The sequence below is a fragment of the Rhamphochromis sp. 'chilingali' genome (genome assembly GCF_963969265.1).
Source record: "Rhamphochromis sp. 'chilingali' genome assembly, chromosome: 1".
Lineage (NCBI taxonomy): Eukaryota > Metazoa > Chordata > Actinopteri > Cichliformes > Cichlidae > Rhamphochromis > Rhamphochromis sp. 'chilingali'.
Window position 1 is genome coordinate 62375693 of NC_137929.1, and position 23016 is coordinate 62398708.

Below are 23016 nucleotides of genomic sequence, written 5' to 3' on the forward strand. Positions count from 1 at the left end.
GACTTTCACTTAAAAGTTGATGTTTTTCAGTAAAACTATCAAATCTTTGTGCAAAGAGTTTTTCAAGCACTTTAGAAAACTGTGATACCAATGATACCGGTCTATAATTGTTAAAACTATGTCTGTCTCCTGATTTATAAAGGGGGATAATGTTTGCCACTTTCATTCGGTCAGGAAATAAACCTGTATAAAACAAAAGATTAAAAATATAACAGATAGGTTTGATTATATAATCCAAGGTCTTTTTTACTATAACCATGTCTAACCCATCACAGTCAGTGGATGTCTTATTTTTAGATTTTACTGCAATAGCTATAATTTCTTTTTCAGTGATATCCCCTCAAAACATAGACTTTACCACTCTATCTCCTTTCCATTTGTCATTCTGAATCATCCTGTTTTGTAATTAAGTTTGCCAGATTTCTCATAATTAATACTAACTTATTTTTATAAACTTTATATTTCATTTCAGCAGGCTTTGTTCTAAGTTTTATATAATCTCTATACAGTTTATTTTTCTTTTTACACACATTTTTTAGCCCTTTTGTTATCCATGGTTTACCAGTAGTTTTCTTTTTCTTTTGCTTATATAATACCAGTGGACACACAAATAACATCAGCTTAATTTTCTCTTCTTCAGTAAGTCTGGCCCATTAGCAAGCAGACTTCTACCATCCTCCTGAAGAACTGTGAAGCAGGTTTGTCATTCCAAAATGAATAAATGCTGCTTTTACAATCACCTGGAATTGCTCTGTTTTGGCTTTCAGCTCATGTGCACCATTGATAAGCTGCAATCAAGATCAGCAGCTTTTTAGCATCTATTTTTATCAAGACTTGATTCTTCCTTTCACTCATTTTGTTTTCTCTCTGATCCTTATTTATCTTATCCTGCTTTTGCACAACTTCATCTGTTTCGATTTTCACTTTTTGCACTTGTGCTTACTTCTTTGAAATGACAGTGTTTTTCCCGTACAGCTCCACGCCTTGGTGTTCCCCTGGACAAGCTGGATGAGGTGACCAGGGAGAGGGAGGTCTGGGCTTCTCTGCTTCAGCTGCTGCCCCCCCATAAACACAAGAAAATGGATGGATGTATATTTCTGAGTGAAATGATGGCTGAAGTTAGATAAAGTTCTTATCTGCCTGCTAGTGAAATGGTATTTTCGACTCAAAATTACATGTGTAATAAGTTAATAAGAAAAGTCAATAAGAAAAGACTTTTCAAATGGTTGCTGCAACTTTGCTATTTATTAGATAAATCAGATGCATACAATAATATTATGACTGCATTAGATATTGTCAGCTCATATGGCTGAAGGTATACAGAACAATTTCAAACATCAACTGATTGAATCCATGAATTTGAAAACGTGCTTCTAAGTGAAAGATACAGACATGTACAGACTGTTCAACAGTCAGAGTAAAGTATTTGAATTGGAGAGTTACAAGTATTTACTTGACCATAAACTGTGTTTTGAACGTCATGCTGATGTTGCTACTAAAAAAGTTCAGCAAAGACTGCTCTTTGAGCTCATCTGAGATGTTGTCCTTGTTTTACACACGTTTTATTGAATCTGTTGTGTCTTTCTGTATTGCTGCTTGGTTTTGTAACATGACTGTGAAGAACAAGGATCGGCTGGGACTTTTGGTAAAAACTGCGAGCACAATCTCAGGGCATTGGCAAGATGGACCTTTGGCCATTTATAGCAAAAATATGCTTATAACGACTCATTATATTATTAATAGTTTTAACCACCTAATTCCAAGTGAGTTTGACTTGTTGCCCTCTGGATATAATTTTATAAAACCTTTGAGGAAGACCAAAAGATTTCCCCTTGTGGGACGATAAAGTATTTGAATTGAGTTGAATTGCTTCTCTAACAGGACACTATTTACACTCAACTCAGCACAGACACACTGAGGACCCAAACCAGACTCTGAACCCAGGATAAAGAGGTTCAGTGAATGTGGTGTTGAAGGTGTGGAGGTGGATCAGAGTGTCAGAGGAGACTCTGTAGAAGGACAGAGTGCCAGCAGGACAGTCCACATACACTGCTGCTCTGTTAGAGACAGAGGAGGAGGAGGAGGAGATGGCTGATGTTGATCTGTTATTGTGCCAGACATGACGAGGACCACCATCAGAGCAGCTCAGACTCCAGGACTGATCATTAAATCCAAACTCAGCATCTTTACTGCCTCCTTTCCTTCTAATGCTTCTGTAACTCACTGATATATAAACGTCTCCTCTCCACTCGACCTCCCAGTAACAGCGACCAGTCAGACCATTTCTACACAGCAGCTGAGGATAAACATCAAATCTGTCTGGATGATCAGGATATGACTGAACCTCCTCCACATGTGTCACCTTCCTGTTGTTGTCAGACAGTTGGAGCTTTGTGTTCACTGTGTTTGTGTCGATTGTGAGTTGACAGGAATCTGATGGAGAGAACAAACACAATCCAGCTGCAGTTATTGATCCATCATCTGTTCATTGATTGACACTTTGATGATGACTCCTGACATGATGAAGATGGTTGAATGTGTGCTGCTTTGTTTTCATGAATCCCATTAAAAACACACTTACACTTCCTCAGACCTGGTCTCAACCATCGGACTCCAGCAGGCTCCACCCTGAAAGGAGGAGGGGGGTCAGAGCAGCACAGTCAGCATGCACACATGGACATTACATGGCTCTCATACACAGACTGTTAGACACTGATAAAGGAACAGTCCAACATTTTCACAAATACACTTTAATCCATACATGGATCAAACTGCTGATGATTTGGACTGATCCTGGATCTGTCAGTACACCACTGTATTTAATGAAGTTGTCAGGTTTCATGGGTGAGTTCAAGGTTGAGGGTGAATTCATGATTTGGTTTTGTTTTATGAAAAATGTATCCCTAGCTTTTCTTGATTATCATTTCTTTTTAGTTTCCCTTTCTAATCCCTCTCTGTGTCCATCTGTTTTCCCCATTTAGTTGTGTAAAGTTAGTCTATTCTCCCCAGTTGGACATGTCTCTGTATTTGTTTTTACCATTTTGTCTATCTTTGTCTTTTCTCAGTTTTCTGTTTCCTTTTTTAACTTTGATAGTCCTGCTACAACTGTAGCTTGCCTCCACCGGTGTATGAATGTCAGAGTGAATGGGTGGATGACTGGGTGTGTAAAGCGCTTTGGAGTCCCTAGGGGGGGACTAGTAAAAGCGCTATACAAATACAGGCCATTTACCATTTACTTCCTTTTGAGTTATGGTCAGTTTTTTTTCCCCATTTTCCCATTAATTAGATTTTGTTCAGCTGTGATCCCCGCCTTTCCACTTTGCCCTCTTTTACATTATTATATGTATATTTAAGTTCTTGGTTTTCATCCCCTCATGCTGTGTGGTCTTGCCCTGTTTGATTTTCTCATTTGTGAATATCAGCAATTAGTGAAGCCTTGAAGCTTGTATTGAAAAAAGATTAATTACTCAATGGTTTTCAACACAGTCCTCTTTGGTGGCATTTGGTAGAAAATATGAAGAGTAGCTTTAATCTGGAAATGAAAACAAACTGTTTCACTATGATCACTCTGTCTGCAGAGCTCAGTTCATAAATTCTATTTAATATCAAGTGAAAATTCTGTGTGATATCAGGCTGCCATTGTGGTGCTTTGAACATTTAATTTTGGGGGTGAAAACATAATGTTGTGACTATTTGATTAATAAATAATTTTGATGATGGTGTCTTCTTGCAGATTCATTGTCACTTTCTGTCAGGTAGTCACACTGTCATGACATTCTTATGGCAAAGGCAAAAAACTTTCCCTTTTTAAACGTGGTCGGGTTGTTGAACTGCATAAGCAGGGTCTTTCACAGCACGCCATCGCTGCTGACGTGTGATGGAGTAAGACAGTCATTTGGAATTTCTTAAATGATTCTGAGGGTTATGGAACAAAACTGTCAAGTGGAAGATGCAAAAAACATTTCACCAGCACTGAGCCAGAGGATCCAATTGGTTGTCCATCAAGACAGTGGACGATCCTCAACTCAAATTAAGGCCATTACTGGTGCCAACTGCAGCCCTATAACCATCTGACGGCACCTGAGAGTGAAAGGCTTCATAAACAAATAACGTCTTCAAAGGCCTCGTCTCCTTGAATGCAACATAACTGAACTTTTAGACTTTGCAAGAAAGCATCAAACATGGGACACTGAAAGGTGGAAGAAAGTTTTATTCTCTGATGAGAAAAAAATTTACTTGGTTCTGGTGGTATCCAATGTTACTAGCATGACAAGCAGATCCCATGTAAGAGGTTTTGTACGCGCCACAGTAGAGGGGACACCATAATTGTCTGGGGTGCTTTTTCCTAGTGAAACAATGTGCTCCAGGACAGATTTAAAAACACAGACTGGAATAGGTTCACCCACACAGACCTGGACCAGTACGCCTCATCTGTACTGGATTACATCTCCGAAACCACAGACAGTGTCACCACCCAGAAACGGATCACCATGTACCCCAACCAGAAGCCTTGGATGAACCGGGATCTTCGTCTCTTCCTGAAGGCCCGCAACACCGCCTTTAGGTCAGGAGATGCACACGCCTACAGCACAGCCAGGGCTAATCTAAAGAAGGGCATCAAAAAAGCCAAACACGATTACAAAAAGAAGGTAGAAGAACACTTCTCCAACTCCAACCCCCGACGGATGTGGCAAAGACTCCAGACCATTACAGACTACAGGACCACCAAACCCTCCCCCGCATCCTCTGATGTCCCCTTCCTCAACGAGCTCAACAACTTTTATGCTCGTTTTGAGCGAGGGAACCCCACAACCACAACCAAAGCAGACATGACGCCAGACCACCAACCTCTGACTCTCTCCCCCACTGATGTAGGAGCGGTGCTGAGCAGGATCAATGTCCACAAGGCTGCAGGTCCTGATGGCATCCCCGGGCGTGTTCTCAGAGCATGTTCTGGGGAGCTTGCAGGAGTGCTCACAGACATATTCAACCTGTCCTTGGCCCACGCTGTGGTACCGGCCTGCTTCAAATCCACCTCCATCGTCCCGATACCCAAAAACTCCAACCCATCTTGCCTCAATGACTACCGCCCAGTAGCACTCACCCCCATCATCACTAAGTGCTTAGAGCAGCTGGTCCTAGCACACTTCAAATCCTGTCTCCCCCCCACCCTGGACCCCCACCAATTCGCATACCGCCAGAACAGGAGCACAGAGGATGCAGTCTCCATCGCACTGCACTCTGTCCTCTCACACCTGGACAACAACAACACCTATGCCAGAACGCTGTTTATAGACTTCAGTTCAGCGTTCAATACAATCCTCCCCTCACAACTCATCAGGAAACTGACAGACCTGGGCATCAGTTCCCTCATCTGCAAATGGTTACTGGACTTCCTGACCAACCGCCCCCAACATGTCCGGCTGGATAACCACCTGTCCTCAGACATCCTGGTGAACTTCTATCGCTGCACCATCGAGAGCATCCTGACCAACTGTATAACAGTCTGGTACGGGAGCTGCTCTGCCTCGGACCGGAAGGCGTTGCAGAGGGTTGTGAAAACTGCCCAGCGCATCGCCGGAGCACCACTTCCTGCCATAAAAGACATCTACAGGAAGCGGTGTCTGAAAAGGGCTGGGAAAATCATCAAAGACCCCAGTCACCCATCACATGGACTCTTCACCCTCCTGCCCTCTGGGAGGCGCTACAGGAGCCTCCGGACTAAGACCACCAGGTACCGGAACAGCTTCTTCCCCACAGCTGTCAGACTCCTGAACTCTGCCTCCTGACATCTGACCCACGTTAAACTCATGGACTGAACATACACACACCCACAATGGACAACTGTACCCTCAAACACACAATGATAACATGGAGTGAACCACCACTCACAACCACTAGCACTTTATATAGCCTCTGTAGAAACTATCTACACCCTCACTTATCTTAACTGCACTACTGTATAGCTCTGTGTAAATAATCATTCTGTACATTCGATAATTTTTAATCCTACAACTGTTTACAACTTGCATAGTTCCCATTTCTGTATAGCTGTATATCCCAGATTCTGTAAAGTTATTTATTTCATATTCTGTATAGTTTTTCATATTTATATCCTGTTCATAGCTTGTACTCACTACAGCCTGTACATACTTATAGTTATAGAATATTCACAACATACTTCATACCGTGTACATTATAACATACCATAATAGACCCATTTCTGTAATATACTTACATATCTATATTATTGCTAATATATATTGTAATATACCTATATCACTAAAGCACTTCTGGATGGATGCAAACTGCATTTCGTTGCCCTGTACCTGTGCATGTGCAATGACAATAAAGTTGAATTCTATTCTATTCTATTCTTTGTCTCACTCCCATTTCTTCTTGTTGCATGTTTTTCTGTCATTTCTCAAGTGGTCTTAAACTTTTGTTCTGGAGTGTATAATAATGTACAACACACTGTGGTAGGCTGGGAGTAATGCTTGCCCTCCACAAAAGCATGTGGAGGTCAAGCCTCAACATTTTGGAATTGAACACTGGACAGCTGGTAAGAATTCTTTCATTTAGAAAATCCAAAATCAGAGTGATTTGATATGAGCTAGTGATCTGAGTGACTTGATATTGAGTGAGTGACACTGTGAGTAACACTGAAGGGAAATTAGTATGTGGAAAGAGTAAATTTCTTTGGAATGGCTTTAGAAACTTCTAAAATTTGAATTGAAATGACATATCAACTACGACAGTCCTACAACATCCAGAGCCTGAAGGAGCTCAGTGTAAACCTCATCCACCCTAGACGTCCAGTCACCAAGAAGTTGTTAAACTATCTCAGTGACCTTGCCGCCAGTAATGGCGAGTCATCTCCCTTGTCCCTATACTTTGCTTCCTCTAACAACAGTGTGGTTGCAAGATTAAGTAGGTGCTCTAAGTATTCCTTTCATCACCCAACTATATAACGATTTGGGAACACAGCTGAATTTAATTATAAATGACTCGAGAGGAAGCTTAATAATATCCTATCTGCAAGTCAAGTTAATTTTGTGGACCTTCTCATCTTTGAGGTCTTTGTAATTGTAAAGGTAAAATTTGTGTATGAGTATTAACAGCCACTTTTTTGAAGTCCTTATACATTATTCCAGACTTTAAAAATCGACAGGTCCCTGGGATTTATTTTCCAGCTCTCTAAAGTAAATCCCAGCAAATTCCCAAGTGCCATAGAGCAATAGATGCTATGGGCTTATCACGTTTGCAGAGAAGTACACTGAACACAGTATTTTTTAGAGTGAATTGTTAAATGGTGTCATTTTTATGCTTACCATCTCTACATTGTTTTAACTCTGTGATGAAAGGAATTCCTTTGTCCCCCTCCCCAGCCTCTCGAGGTTCTGGGGGGGGGATGTAGTGTTTTATCACAAGCACATTCTTGTGAAGGTCTGTTTGATGTTTGGTAAGCTTCCTGCCCTTTGTATGGCTTCACTGTGTTATCTATGGTAAACCATACATTGGGTGTAGGGGAGACTACCCTCTTTATGACCAAGGATGTTGCTTCCTGCTTTTATGACTCTTTTGGTCAGCAGGAACACACACACACACACACACACACACACACACACACACACAGCCTTGTCTTAGAACCATGTGGGCTTTGCTTTGCTGTGATGTGTATTGTGTGTGTTTTCCCAATAAAAGTCAGCGAGAGGAGGCCGTCGTTGGGGTCATTTTGTGGTAGATACCAACGAGGCCTCCCTTACAAGTAAATCGATCGATCGCTGACTGTCTTGTTTTCTTCATGATGAATAAGTCTCTAAACCAGCGGGGCTTGTGGAAACACAGACCCAATCAAAGTTCAAGCAAAGATGTTAATCTCGAGAAACACTATGGTCAGAAACGACCTCCCCTCCTATTCATTATTTCTCACTTTCTGACCATGGTGTCCAGTATTTCTTCATGTAAGTGATCACAGAGCTTGCCGTCATCAGCTTGGTTAATGTTTTTGTTTTCCTAGTGGCTTTGATGAACCAAAGGGATTGGAAATGCTAGAATTAGCTCATCTTGAATGAGCCCTTGATTTTTGATCTATTTTTAGTTATTTTGTCCCTATTGGCTGCTGTAGCCTATCACAGTTATCATAGAGCAAGCGGTGGGGTACACCCTGGACAAGTCACCTAACTGTTGCAGAGCTAACACAGGGAGACAAATAACCATTTACACTCACACCTGTGGGCAATTTATAATCACCAATTGTCCTAACCCCACTGACTTCACATTTTTGAACTGTGGGAGGAACATACATGGATCTATTTACATTTTTATCTAGACTTTATGAACAGATAGATTTATGAATAGATTTGGCAAAAGGCACTGTTCCCCCAGACAATATCTTATTTTTATATTTGACTGTTGGTTTTATTGCGAGCAAAGAAAAAAATGTTCTTAAAGAAAGTGTAACAGTTTCCAGCTCTTCCTCCTCTATCAGACATTCTCTCCATACCTGAGAGTGTCCAGTCTCCAGCCTGAATCCTTCAGTCCAGCCGACAGCAGCTTCATTCCTGAGTCACCTGGATGATTGTAGCTCAGATCCAGCTCTCTCAGATGGGAGGGGTTGGAGATCAGAGCTGAGGCTAGACAAGTAAAGCCTTCCTCTGTGATCAGACAGCCTGACAGACTGCACACATAAAGCAGCTATTACTATGTGAAGATGTTAAATAATATGTATTTTTCTTTCAAGATTAGATTTATATAATTGAATGTACTGATGGTTCACAACAGATAGCATTAGTGATCGCAGGTAGTGTCTACATCTGCTTTTGGAAACTATAGAAACCACAAAATGAACCTGTAGTGTGAGGGATTTTAAAGGCTATGAAAAAGAGAGACATCATGATTTGTACACATTTCAAGCAAGGATTTGTACACATTTGTTTTACACTGGGACTTAAATGCAGCTTAAATTTGTGGATCAGTGGAAAGCTGGCAGCATTAAATCTGTCTCAAAACTCCACATGGGCATGCAACATGATCTGTGCGGATCATATTGTACACATTTGCAACATTTTAGATACAGATTTCTCTCCTTATTTTACAATTCTGTCCATCTTGGGATACACATATGTATGGGAGCAGGTTTTTTCGAACATGAACTACATGAAGACACGCTGCAGTTCTGCATTAATATTAAACTTACGTACATGCTTATGGCTGCAAAAGGTATGTATGAAATATGGAGGAGCTCTGCAGTGATGTTCAAAAACAGAAATTAGACTAAAAAGTGAGAACAGTATCATTTAATATATTTAAAATGTACTGAAGTCATAACTACACATAAATAGTTGTCATTACTATTCTATTTTAAAATTATTGGCCTACTGCTATGATCTATTTATTTGAAAGTAGGCTATAGTTTTCCACAAGTGTGAACTCAAATAAACCTGCAAAATTATTTTAAATTTAAAAGTAGCCCTGAGAGTATGGAACGCCAGGACTGCCATAATGAATTAATTAAATACACCATTAAATAATTAATTAAATGTGGCAATAATTAATTAAAATTGGAATTAATTAATTAAATAAATAGTTATGACACGTAATTAATTAATTATTGACACATGTAATTAATTAATTATTGACACATGTAATTAATTATTTATGTATTTCACATTTTAATTAATTATTGACACATTTCATTAATTATTGACGCATTTAATTAATTATTTAATGATATATTTATTTATTTCATTTTGGCAGTCCTGACGCCTGGCTCTCGTCATGAAATAATTTTATCTGTCAGCCTCACCCATCAAACTCAGGGGGCGGGGTTAACGCTGCCCATGCAGCTTCTCTAACATTTGATTGGTTGCCGTGCAAAGTAAGTCAAAACAGGTCGATCCTAGAAAATCGATTGCTTGTGTAGACTTGGGGCAGCCAGTTATCCCAGAATGCAGATCAAATCACAAGCAGCAATGGTGGTGGTGTAGTTTTAAAATACCCCGTTTTTCTGTCACCAGCTACACTTTTAACAGTGTTTTAGCCGCGAATGTCGCGCCGTATGTCTGGTCAGGTTGTCAACATAGAACATGTTTGCAAAAGTGCTCAGATGTTTTCAGAGATTTCACTAGCTCTGCTAACAGTTAGCATGCAGAGTGCACCGAGGGGGTACGTTAACCGGTTTGTTTACATATTCCACTCTCCGTGTTCCACATGTTGCATTCGCAGATTCTCATTTTCACCGAACGATCGTCTCTTTCCGCCTGGTCTTGTGTCTCTGTGCTTCTGTAACATAAAGAACGAGCTGACATTTTTCTCACGAAACCAGCGATCAGCTCAACAGACCCTCAGTTTACCTGCATGCATCCTCCTCCTCATCTGTCAGCTGTTTAACACCTGCTGCTAATTCAAGAAACACGCCTACGTTACCTGGTGATAGTCACAGTTTAACTGGGCAGCCGGTGCTCGATATAACGCAATGTCAGCGCATTTTTCTGCACAAGATAAGTAAATATAGTGTTTTCCCCGAGCGCAGAGCTGCTGGAGCTTGTTTCCTTACAGAGCACTTTATAGGCGAGCCAGCTTTATCAGCGGCTGATGTCCAATCACCAGCACACAGCTTTGAAACCTCAGCTGAGTTTTAGCTCTCAGTGGTTAAACGCTGGACTTCATTCACTCAGGTTCTGTCTGTCGGGTCACGTTTACTTCGCTGTTTTATTTACAACTGAGCAAATCGGTTTGGCTGAGGTTAAAGTTACGTTTCATAACTGCATAGTTTCACAGACGTTTAATGGTTCACTGGCACATGTGTTAGACTGAACTATCATCTAAATATCATCTGTTTTTTAATAGTTATTCAACTGTATTCTAAGCACCAGCTGTCTGTTAGAATGTGATTTTTTTCTCTCTCTCTGTTGGCAGAGGTATGAAAATGCGCAGGAAAATCTGATGTGCATGGCGAACTTCACCGACGATATTTAGGGAGGAATAAACACACATCAAACATAAATGAACCATTTGTCTGTCTCCATAATTGAGAGCATTTTCTCTTCTTATGTCAACACTCTCTCTCTTTTTTTTTTTTCTTTTTTTTTGCTTTTTCGGTCATGTTATGTTTACCTGTCAAAGGCTTGTTACAAACTATGAAACACATTGTGCAGACTTCTGGATGTTAGAAGAAAACTAATACTGCTCATGAATGAGACTAAAGGCAGGAAGGTGTCCTTTAAAACTAAACATGTTAATAGGACCTCCCTGTTTATATCATAGTTTAAGATATAGCACGTGTATTTCAGTAATAGCCTGCTGAGGCCACTATACGTGCTGGCCTCATATCAAATGTGAAGGCAGACTGAGTCTATGTTTGACGTTTTTTATATCTAATCTTCCTTTTCAAACATTTAAACAGCAGCGAGTCTGCAGCTGAGGGAATACAAATTCAAATTGTCGGAACAGGTTTGCTCGTTTCTTGGATTCATTTGGTGATTTATTAAATGTATAACTGTTATTCTAATCTGCTGCTGAGTCTCTTACACTTTTCTTTATGCTGTATATTTTCACGTCTCTGGAATAGTTGGCAGTTAGATAGTCAGCTGGGAAACTTTGTGTTAACTCGTGGAGCTGAGGATATCGTGGATATGCTGACCTCGCTGCGTGGTGTACAGAGCGAGGTCAGCATGATTAATATTCACAATAAAAATATTAGCCGAACATCATGAAGTCTGTATGCGTTTCATAGTGTCGAACAACCTTTGTACAGTTAAAGCCAGCAGTTACTACATGACGGAAACACCAACGTTATCTCTTTTATGTGTTTATACACAGGTCACGCTGAATACTGAACAAAAACCCAAAGATCAGATGTTAAACAGATTTATTTGCTCTCTCTCCTCCTTAAACATGTTTTTAATGTTAGTTATAATTCAGAATTGGCGACTGAAACACGTAGGACACATAAGAACATCAGGAAATAAAACATCGATAAATATAACCTCAGTAAAAGAAGTCAGCGGGGGTTACTACAGCTGTGTACCGGGGCCTGCGCTTTGTCGGTGGGATTGCTTGCGAGGCGAGCGGGTCTATCCCACGCTTTGCCGTGAGACTGGGCAGACATCTCCGAAATCATCGAAACACTTTTGCAAAGAGGCTGTATCTTGACAAACCGACCAGACACATGAAGATTAAACCACTACATTCTCGGCTAAAAAAAATATTAAAACGGTATTTGGTAACACACAAACAGGGTTTTTCGAAGCTCAGTTCTGTTAGCTTCCACATGCCGGTTGTTGTGTGCTAGAAACAATGGCCACCAGGCCAAAGCAATGGTTTTGACTCGATCAGCGTTAACCCCGCCCCCTGAGTTTGATGGGTGAGGCTGACAGATAAAATTATTTCATGACGAGAGCCAGGCGTCAGGACTGCCAAAATGAAATAAATAAATCATTAAATAATTAATTACATGTGTCAATAATTAATGAAATGTGTCAATAATTAATTAAAATGTGAAATACATAAATAATTAATTAAATGTGTCAATAATTAATTAATTACATGTGTCATAACTATTTATTTAATTAATTAATTCCAATTTTAATTAATTATTGCCACATTTAATTAATTATTTAATGGTGTATTTAATTAATTCATTATGGCAGTCCTGGCGTTCCATATGAGAGTGGGTTTTTTTCTCTTCTTTAAAGTGTGTGTTAAACAGTTTTAAAAGAATAAAAGGTCTTCTTATTAAGACATCTTATTATTCTTCTATCAAGTATATGTATCATCCTCTCTGAATTCTGAAATATGTCCATTTGTCACTCCCCCACCCACACCATGAACAGAGAAAGAAATGCACATTTAAATTCAGGAAAATCGATTCAATTTAATTAAATTGTTATAGTGCTAAATCACAACTGTTTTTGTTATTTCACAACAATTTCAGACTCAGCTTTATTTGAGGCTATCCACATTGAAATTTGATTAAAGGTTCCAGCTTCTTAACTGTACCATTCTCTTTTTAAAGGGACCAAAAGTAATTGGACAATGCACACAAAGGCTATTCATGGGTTTGTGTAGGCAATTCCTTTTTTATGTCATTATTAGTTAAGTAGATAAAAGGTCTGGAGTTGATTTGAGGTGCGGTGCTTGCATTTGTAAGATTTTGCTGTGAACAGACAACAGTGGTCGAAGGAGCTCTCCATGCTGGTGAAACAAGCCATACTTAAGCTGCAAAAAAAGAAAAAAATCCATCCAAGAAATTGCTACAATAACAGGAGCGGCAAAATCTACAGTTTCATACATGCTGAGAAGGAGAGCACTGGGAACTCAGCAGAGCAAAATCACCCGGATGTCCATGAAGACAGTGGTGGGTGATCACAGTATCATTTCCATGGTGAACAGAAACCCCTTTTCACAATAGCCAACTAAGTGAATAACACTCTTCAGGAGGTAGACATATTGATATCCACGTCTATATCCAAGGAACTATATCTATATTGTGACTATTGGATATAACCATATCCAATAGTCGATATCCAAGAAAAAAGAAAACAGAAATAGGACAAATGGAAATAGGAAAAAAAAAAAAAAAAAAAACGAAACAGGAAAAAAGGAAAATGGAAATAGGAAAAAGCACTTCCCTTGTGTTTCTTCCCAGAAACACAAGGGAAGTGTTTCTGGGAAGACAATAACCCGACGGACCAGTTGCAGGAACCAAAATATGGTAAGAATTGCATTGTGAGACAATTAAAAGAAGTAGAGGATCTATCGGTTTCATTAGAAAAGAAAAGATGAGAGCTAAGTGTGTTAGCTTAACTATTAGCCTAAAAATCCATCATCAGTATCATATGAATCGTAACATCAAAACACGCTTACCTAGCATTTTCTGGTTCATTTCTAATCAATTTAATTGATTTGACATTATTAGGTATATTCCAATCAATGTACATTTGTATTATTGTGTAGTTGGTTATTTGAATTGAATATAAGGGAGTAGATCATAATTTTTCTGACCATCTGTTTAATGACAAAAGGATCCAGGTTCTCATTATGGATACTGAAAGTCGATTAAAAGGAGGCAGACCAAAAGAAATTAAATGATTTGGGGTGGAACATAATTTGTTTTCAAGAATACTTTCTGAACCCACTTTCCGAATAAAAAACAAAGCAGCGTCATTCCTGAAATCTTGCAAAAAATAATAGTTTAACAAATCCAATTGCTAACTGTCTGACAAGCAGTAAAGCAGAAGAAAGGATTTGACTAAAAATGGATGGCAAAAAAAAAAAAAAAAAAAACTACACAAAGGTTGAACAGGTAAGACCACAGACGATTGCAGATTTCAAATATCTAAGCTTCCCATGTTGAGCTTTGTCTTTTGACTTGGTATTCTAACTTAGTTTAGGTTCTCTTTTTATTCAGTCTTTCCTCAACCAGAATCCTAAATTCACAAAAAAACCCAAAAAATACAAACCTCGAAACAGAAGTCTATTTTTATGAAACTATTCTAAATTTATAAAATGGTAATATGAACAAGAAAAATACAAGAAAGAGAAAATAGTGCCACCTGACAACTCTTTAAGAGTCAGTTGTCTATGCAATAAAAAAAAATTTAAATGTCAGTGATCAGTGAGAAAGTCTTAATTCTGACCTGAGAGCTTCCAGTGAACATTTTGGACTTGCTAGTCCTGCAGACAGGAGTTTCACACCTGAATCCTCCAGGTTGTTGTTAGTCAGGTCCAGCTCAGTTACACTGGCGGACGGGCAGCCGAGGACCGAGGACAGGGCTTTGCAGCTTCTCTCTGAGAGGTTACAGCCACTAAGTCTGAAAAACAAAATTGTTAAACAATATTTGCAATTAGTTAACTGGTTGGAGATTTTTATTTTAAAAATAAAAGCATTTTTAAAGTAAAAACTAGACCAGAAAAAAATAATATAATTAATATGAAATATCTAAAAAAAAATGCATTTAATTAATATTCCATGTTTAACTTTGCGTCATTTGCACATTATCTCTAAAATTAGAAACATCTTTTCAAAGTGATGTTAAAAAAATACATCTCTTACTTATACACTTGACTGCTATAAATAAATATTATGATGTTGTCCTAAAAACTTCCTTTAAAGCCTTTAGTTGATCCAAAATTCTGCAACAAGATACTGACAGGAGCTAGAAAAAGAGAGCTTATTTCTACCTGTTAAAAGGGAGCTGTTCATTGACATTGACAATCATTCGCACTTACATTTACACCTGCATTCACACCAATGGGCAATTTAGACTAACCAATTAAACTATCCCCACTAACTGCATGTCTTTGGACTGTGGGAGGAAGCCAGAGTACCCAGAGAGAACCCACACAAACATGGGGAGAACATGCAAACTCCATAAAAGAAATACCCCAAACTGATAGTGGAAATGAACTCAGGACCTTCTTGCTGTGAGGCAAATGCTATTTAAACCTCCTTGAGCTGATTGTTGTGATTTGGATGAATGTAACTGAATTGAATTTGGTACTGAAAACAAACTGTGAACCTGTTAAAGTATTGTTTTTGGCCTGTGATTAAAAAGTGGAATCTTGTTAAATCACTGTACATTTTAGAGCCCAATCTTGAAAAGTGACATTTTAAAACATTGCTATCTCTTTCCAGTCCCTGGCATGACTCTGCTATAGCATTTTTGATCAGCTGCAGGTTTTTCAAGAAGTTTTTAGAACATCCTGACAACAAGAATTAGGCTCCTATCAGTACTAAAAGTATCATATAGTTGATTGTGATGCTAACAATAATTAGGCGCCTCTGTCTCCTATATAGCTGTATACTGTTTTAAAGAGCCAGAAAACCATTAATTTTTTTATTGATTGCAAATGGCTGTGTTGTTGTTAAGTAGAATTCACAGATAAAAAAAGAAAAAGTTATAATCATGTATGTACTTACAGAGCTTTGTTGGAGGCTTTGACCACTGGCAGCAGCCTCAGAAGAGCTTCCTCTGAAGCAGAGTATTTCTTCAAGTCAAACACATCCAGATCTTTTTCTGATGACAGTAAGATGAAGACCAGAGCTGACCACTGAGCAGGAGACAGTTTATCTGTGGAGAGACTTCGTGAACTTATGGATTTCTGGATCTCCTTTACTAGAGAACGATCATTCAGTTCATTCAGACAGTGGAACAGATTGATGCTTTTCTCTGCAGACAGATTCTCACTGAGCTTCTCCTTGATGTACTGAACTGTTTCTTGATTGGTCTGTGAGCTACTTGCTGTCTGTGTCAGCAGGCCTTGTAGGAGACTCTGACTGGTCTCCAGTGAAAGACCCAGGAGGAAGCGGAGGAACAAGTCCAGGTGTCCATTTGGACTCTGTAAGGCCTTGTTCACAGCACTCTGGTAGAAGTGTGTCTCTGCAGATTCTCCTGTTTCAGACTTCTGGGAGGTTTGTTGTTCTTCCAGCAGATGGAGTCCAGAGTTGATGAAGGTCAGATGGACATGAAGAGCAGCCAGAAACTCCTGAACACTCAGATGGATGAAGCAGAACACCTTGTCCTGGTACAGTCCTCTCTCCTCTTTAAAGATCTGTGTGAACACTCCTGAGTACACCGAGGCTGCTCTGATATCGATGCCACACTCTGTCAGGTCTGATTCATAGAAGATCAGGTTTCCTTCCTGCAGCTGATCAAAAGCCAGTTTTCCCAGAGACTCAATCATCTTCCTGCTCTCTGGACTCCAGTGAGGATCTGTCTCAGCTCCTCCATCATACTTGACCTTCTTCACTTTGGCCTGAACCACCAGGAAGTGGATGTACATCTCAGTCAGGGTCTTGGGCAACTGTCCTTCCTCTCTGGTTTTCAGCACATCCTCCAGAACTGTAGCAGTGATCCAGCAGAAGACTGGGATGTGGCACATGATGTGGAGGCTTCGTGATGTCTCAATGTGGGAGATGATCCTGCTGGTCTGTTTCTTATCACTGAATCTCTTCCCAAAGTACTCCTCCTTCTGTCGATTAGTGAACCCTCTGACCTCTGTCACCATGCCAACACAGTCAGGAGGGATCTGATTGGCTGCTGCAGGTCGTGTGGTTATCCAGAGGCGAGCAGAGGGAAGCAGTTTCCCCCTGATGAGGTTTATCAGCAGCACATCCACTGAGGAGGACTTTCTAGGGTCAGTTAGGATTGTAGTTTTGTGGAAGTCCAGAGGAAGTCGACACTCATCCAGACCATCAAAGATGAACACAACCTGGAAGTCTTCAAATCTGCAGATTCCTGCTTCTTTGGTTTCAGTAAAGAAGTGATGAACAAGTCCCACCAAGCTGAACTTTTCCTCTTTCAGCACATTCAGCTCTCTGAAAGTGAATGGAAATATGAACTGGATGTCCTGGTTGGCTTTGTCTTCAGCCCAGTCCAGGGTGTATTTCTGTGTTAAGACTGTTTTCCCAATGCCAGCCACTCCCTTTGTCAGCACTGTTCTGATTGGTTCATCTCTTCCAGGTGAGGCTTTAAAGATGTCTTCTTGTCTGATTGTTGTTTCTGGTCTGTCTGGTTTCCTGGATGCTGTTTCAATCTGTCTGACCTCATGTTCATCATTGACCTCTGCAGTCCCTCCCTCTGTGATGTAGAGCTCTGTGTAGATCTGATTCAGAAGGGTTGGGTTTCCTGCTTTAGCGATCCCCTCAAACACACACTGGAACTTCTTCTTCAGGGTAGATTTAAATTCACTCTGAATCCACTTGAATTGCCCCTTGGAATGTCCTATATGTATCAAAAAACAAAACAAAAACAAAAACCACACAATCAAAGATTTGTCATATGCATATGTTCCGAATGTATGTTGGTCTATCTTACTGTTAAGGAGACGGTCAGCCAGTTCCTTCTGATTCATTCTCCTCAAGACGTTCAGTGTGATCTCAACAAATGCCTCTCTGCTTCCCTGGTCTTCTTCCTTACTCTCCAATAAACCTTCACCCTCACTTCTACCCTCTAAGAATTCTGGGCAATCTGGACTCAAATCCTTCTGGATTTTTTTCAGTTCGTTCTTTACAAAAGTGATGATTTTCTCCTCCAGCATCTGGAACCAAAAGGTTGAATGAGTCACACCACAACGTCAATCAATTGCAGAGTCAATGGAAAGAGAAGAGAAAAAAGAGAAGCATACAAAACAGAAACACCAAATTGAACAATACACAAACTCCAGGAAAGACAAAAAACTTTAAGAGAATCTAGTAGTAGTTGTATTCTATTATATAAACATCAAGGCAGTATAAAGAGAGAAGTGGAGAGGAGAAGCTTGGTACATTAGAGTAATTTTTCCTGTATCCTGAGACCATAGTAACATAAATAAGGGAAGCTAAAGGATTAGCCATCCAGCCAATAGTCTCTGTCACGCTACCAGGTTTAGTAAGAATTTTCTTTTGTGTGTGTGTGTGTGTGTGTGTGTGTGGGGGGGGGGGGGGGGTTATAGAGTCGTTCTGCAAGAACAATTTATTATTCATAGCTGAGGTTTAAGTTATGCCATGGTCAGTGAGGTGGCCCAATTATTAGATGCCCAAGTTATGGGAGGTAAATACTGACAATTGAATTCCACTCACTGAAAGGATGAAAGGAAAAATAACTGGAGAGCCTGGATAAACCCTATTGAGGTAGCATGGTCTCAGAGAACTAGCCTATGTGTATCTAAACATGGACATGGAAGAAAAAAGTCCCCTTCTTGGATACGGACTTACTTGATACAGAAAAGCCAAACACAGGTGCCATCATACCAGAGAAAGTGGCTTAAGACTTTTGCACAATATCATAATTTAACAAAATTTAAAGGATAAATCAAAAATATTAAGTCATAACATAACAGAAGAAAATGCAGGTCCCGCTTGTCTTCAACAATGCTGAGCTGTTTATCCAGTTTGGTTCACCTCAGCTCCTATATTACACTCCACTGGGCAAGTGGCTCTACATCCTGAGCCAAAACCCACAGACCCAGCATGGAGATGATTAAAGAGAATACATGTAAAAGTAGTTGTTGTACATGTACAGACCATAAATATGGAGTCCAGGTGTGTTTGATGGTTTTGGGCAGACTGACCATGGGGAACCTCTGAGGTCTCCTGGTCCACTCTGTGGAGGAAATCATGAAAAGTAAAAAGAATTCAAATAAAACTTAAAAATTCAAAAAAAGAAAAAAAAAACACTTTGAAAAAACAGAAAAATTAAATTAAAAAACAACAACAACAACAACAACAACAACAACAACAACAACAACAACAACAAATAAACAAAACAATGAACCAAGATGGCTGCCCCAAAGATGGCTCCCTTTTTTGATAGCAAAGGGAGCAAAAGAAAAATATTCACTCTTAGACATCTCTGATTCAAAGACTTACTCCAGTCCAATTATTGAAGACAGTCTGTATTCAGGACTGTCCTATATTGAGTTGCCAAATACCATAGTATACTTCAATCTCAGATTAAGTGACAGTGACATGCAAACTTTTTTTTTTGCACTTATTCCATTTTATTTGGCTGTTTTTTCTTCAAATGAATGTTTAGGTACATATTAAAGTGTAATTCAAAACCTTTGTCTATTTCAGTGTAACAGTCCAAAGGATAACTTTTGGTTTTATACAGGGAGTTTCAGATCTCTTATCAAGCATTATGACAAATTATTATTATTTTTTTTATTATATATATATATATATATATATATATATATATATATATATATATATATATTATATATATATATATATATATATATATATATATATACACACACATATACACACACTCAACAAAAGTATAAACGCAACACCTTTGTTACTGCTCCCATTCCCCATGGGATGGACGTAGAGACCTAAAATTCATTCCAGATACACAATATAACCATCCCTCCCAAACAGTGGTCACAAATCAGTCCAAATGTGTGGTAGTGGGCACATCTGCTATATTGAGATAATCCATCCCACCTCACAGGTGTGCCACATCAGGATGCTGATCTGACATCATGAGTAGTGCACACCTCAGACTGCCCACAACAAAAGGCCACCCTGGAATGCGCAGTTTTGTCTCACAGCAAAATGCCACAAGCAATGAGGGAGCGTGCAATTGGCATGCTGACAGCAGGAATGTCAACCAGATCTGTCGCCCGTGCATTGAATGTTCATTTCTCAACCATAAGCAGTCTCCACAGGCGTTTCAGAGAATATGGCAGCACATCCAACCGGCCTCACAACCGCAGACCTCGTGTAACCACACCAGCCCAGGACCTCCACATCCAGCAGGTTCACCTCCAAGATCGTCTGAGACCAGCCACCCAGACAGCTGCTGGAACAATTGGTTTGCACAACCAAACAATTTCTGCACAAACTGTCAGAAACCGTCTCAGGGACGCTCAACTGCATGCCCGTCGTCCTCATCGGGGTCTTGACCTGACTCCAGCTCGTCGCCGTAACAGACTTGTGTGGGCAAATGCTCACATTCGATGGCGTCTGGCACGTTGGAGAGGTGTGCACTTCACGGATGAATCATGGTTCACATTGTTCAGGGCAGATGGCAGCTGAGAATGTCCCAGTTCTTGCATGGCCAGCATACTCACCGGACATGTCACCCATTGAGCATGTTCGGGATGTGCTTGACCGGCGTATACGACAGCGTGTACCAGTTCCCACGAATATCCAACAACCTCGCACAGCCATTGAAGTGGAGTGGACCAACATTCCACAGGCCACAATTGACAATCTGATAGACTCCATGCGACGATGTGTTGCACTGCATGAGGCAAATGGTGGTCACACCAGATACTGACCGGTTCTGGGTCCCCAGACCCCCAATAAGGGATAGCAGGGATAGCTCAGTAGGTAAAGTGGTCGCCCCATGATCGGAAGGTCGGCGGTTCGAATCCACTTAACGGCTACCCTGAGGTACCCCTGAGCAAGGTACCGTCCCTACACACTGCTCCCCGGGCGCCTGCTTAGTGGGCTGCCCACTGCTTCACTGAGTGAATGGGTCAAATGCAGAGAAAAACAAGTAATTTCCCCATGGGGATCAATAAAGTATCCATTATTATTATTATTATTATTATTAATGCAAAAAACTGCACATTCCAGGGTGGCCTTTTGTTGTGGGCAGTCTGAGGTACACCTGTGCACTACTCATGATGTCAGATCAGCATCCTGATGTGGCACACCTGTGAGGTGGGATGGATTATCTCAATATAGCAGATGTGCCCACTACCACACATTTGGACTGATTTGTGACCACTGTTTGGGAGGGATGGTTATATTGTGTATCTGGAATGAATTTTAGGTCTCTACGTCCATCCCATGGGGAATGGGAGCAGTAACAAAGGTGTTGCGTTTATATTTTTGTTCAGTGTATATATATATATATATATATATATATATATATATATATATATATATATATATATATATATATATATATATAAAAATAAAAAACACCCAGCACGCCCCTGCGGGCGGTTTATCCTTCAAGCTCGGGTCCTCTACCAGAGGCCTGGGAGCTTGAGGGTCCTGCGCAGTATCTTAGCTGTTCCCAGGACTGCGCTCTTCTGGACAGAGATCTCCGATGTTATTCCCGGGATCTGCTGGAGCCACTCGCCTAGCTTGGGAGTCACCGCACCTAGTGCTCCGATTACCACGGGGACCACCGTTACCTTCACCCTCCACATCCTCTCGACCTCTTCTCTGAGCCCTTGGTATTTCTCCAGCTTCTCGTGTTCCTTCTTCCTGATATTGCTGTCATTCGGAACCGCTACATCGATCACTACGGCCGTCTTCTTCTGTTTGTCTACCACCACTATGTCCGGTTGGTTAGCCACCACCATTTTGTCCGTCTGTATCTGGAAGTCCCACAGGATCTTAGCTCGGTCATTCTCCACCACCCTTGGGGGCATCTCCCATTTTGACCTCGGGACTTCCAGGTTATACTCGGCACAGATGTTCCTGGCCACTTGGTTATGGCGTTCCATGTATGCCCTGCCTGCTAGCATCTTGCACCCTGCTGTTATGTGCTGGATTGTCTCTGGGGCATCTTTACACAGCCTGCACCTGGGGTCTTGCCTGGTGTGATAGACCCCAGCCTCTATGGATCTTGTACTCAGAGCTTGTTCTTGTGCTGCCATGATTAGTGCCTCTGTGCTGTCTTTCAGTCCAGCTTTGTCCAGCCACTGTTGTGGCAAAATTCACTCACAAAATTGTGAGTGAGCCCACTCCCTTGGATGAGAAGCAACCCCACACATGAATGGTCTCAGGATGCTTCACTGTTGGCATGACACAGGACTGATGGTAGTGCTCACCTTTTCTTCTCCGGAAAAGCCTTTTTCCAGATGCCCCAAACAATCGGGAAGAGGCTTCATCGGAGAATCTGACTTTGCCCCAGTCCTCAGCGGTCCATTCACCATATTTTCTGCAGAAGATCAATCTGTCACTGATGTTTTTTTGGAGAGAAGTGGCTTCTTTGCTGCCCTTCTTGACACCAGGCCATCTTCCAAAAGTCTTCGCCTCACTGTGCGTGCAGATGCGTTCAAACCTGCCTGCTGCCATTCCTGAGACAGCTCTGCACTGGTGGCACTCGGATCCTGCAGCTGAATCCTCTTTAGGAGACAATCCTGGCGCTTGCTGGACTTTCTTGGATGCCCTGAAGCCTTCTTAACAAGAATTGAACTTCTTTCCTTGAAGTTCTTGATGATCCTATAAATTGTTGATTTAGGTGCAATCTTAGTAGCCACAATATCCTTGCCTGTGAAGCCATTTTTATGCAACGCAATGATGGCTGCACACGTTTCTTTGCAGGTCACCATGGTTAACAATGGAAGAACACTGATTTCAAGCATCACCCTCCTTTTAACATGTCAAGTCTGCCTTTCTAACCCAATCAGCCTGACATAATGATCTCCAGCCTTGTGCTCATCAACATTCTCACCTGAGTTAACAAGACGATTACTGAAATGATCTCAGCAGGTCCTTTGATGACAGCAATGAAATGCAGTGGAAAGGGGTTTTTTTGGGATCAAGTTAATGTTCGT

At 40.6% G+C, this 23016-nt stretch overlaps 1 protein-coding gene across 1 annotated transcript; it reads right to left on the minus strand.

Annotated features, from left to right (window-relative positions):
• Nucleotides 1-1900: 1900 nt before the first annotated feature.
• On the minus strand, nt 1901-22791 carry LOC308409520 (NLR family CARD domain-containing protein 3-like; the record flags this gene model as incomplete). The annotated part of the gene is made up of 7 exons (XM_080902322.1): nt 1901-2433; nt 2582-2628; nt 8507-8680; nt 14643-14816; nt 15926-18045; nt 22288-22397; nt 22521-22791. 7 exons carry the CDS (start codon nt 22789-22791, stop codon nt 1901-1903), a joined length of 3429 nt encoding a protein of 1142 aa, XP_080758448.1.
• Nucleotides 22792-23016: the final 225 nt, after the last annotated feature.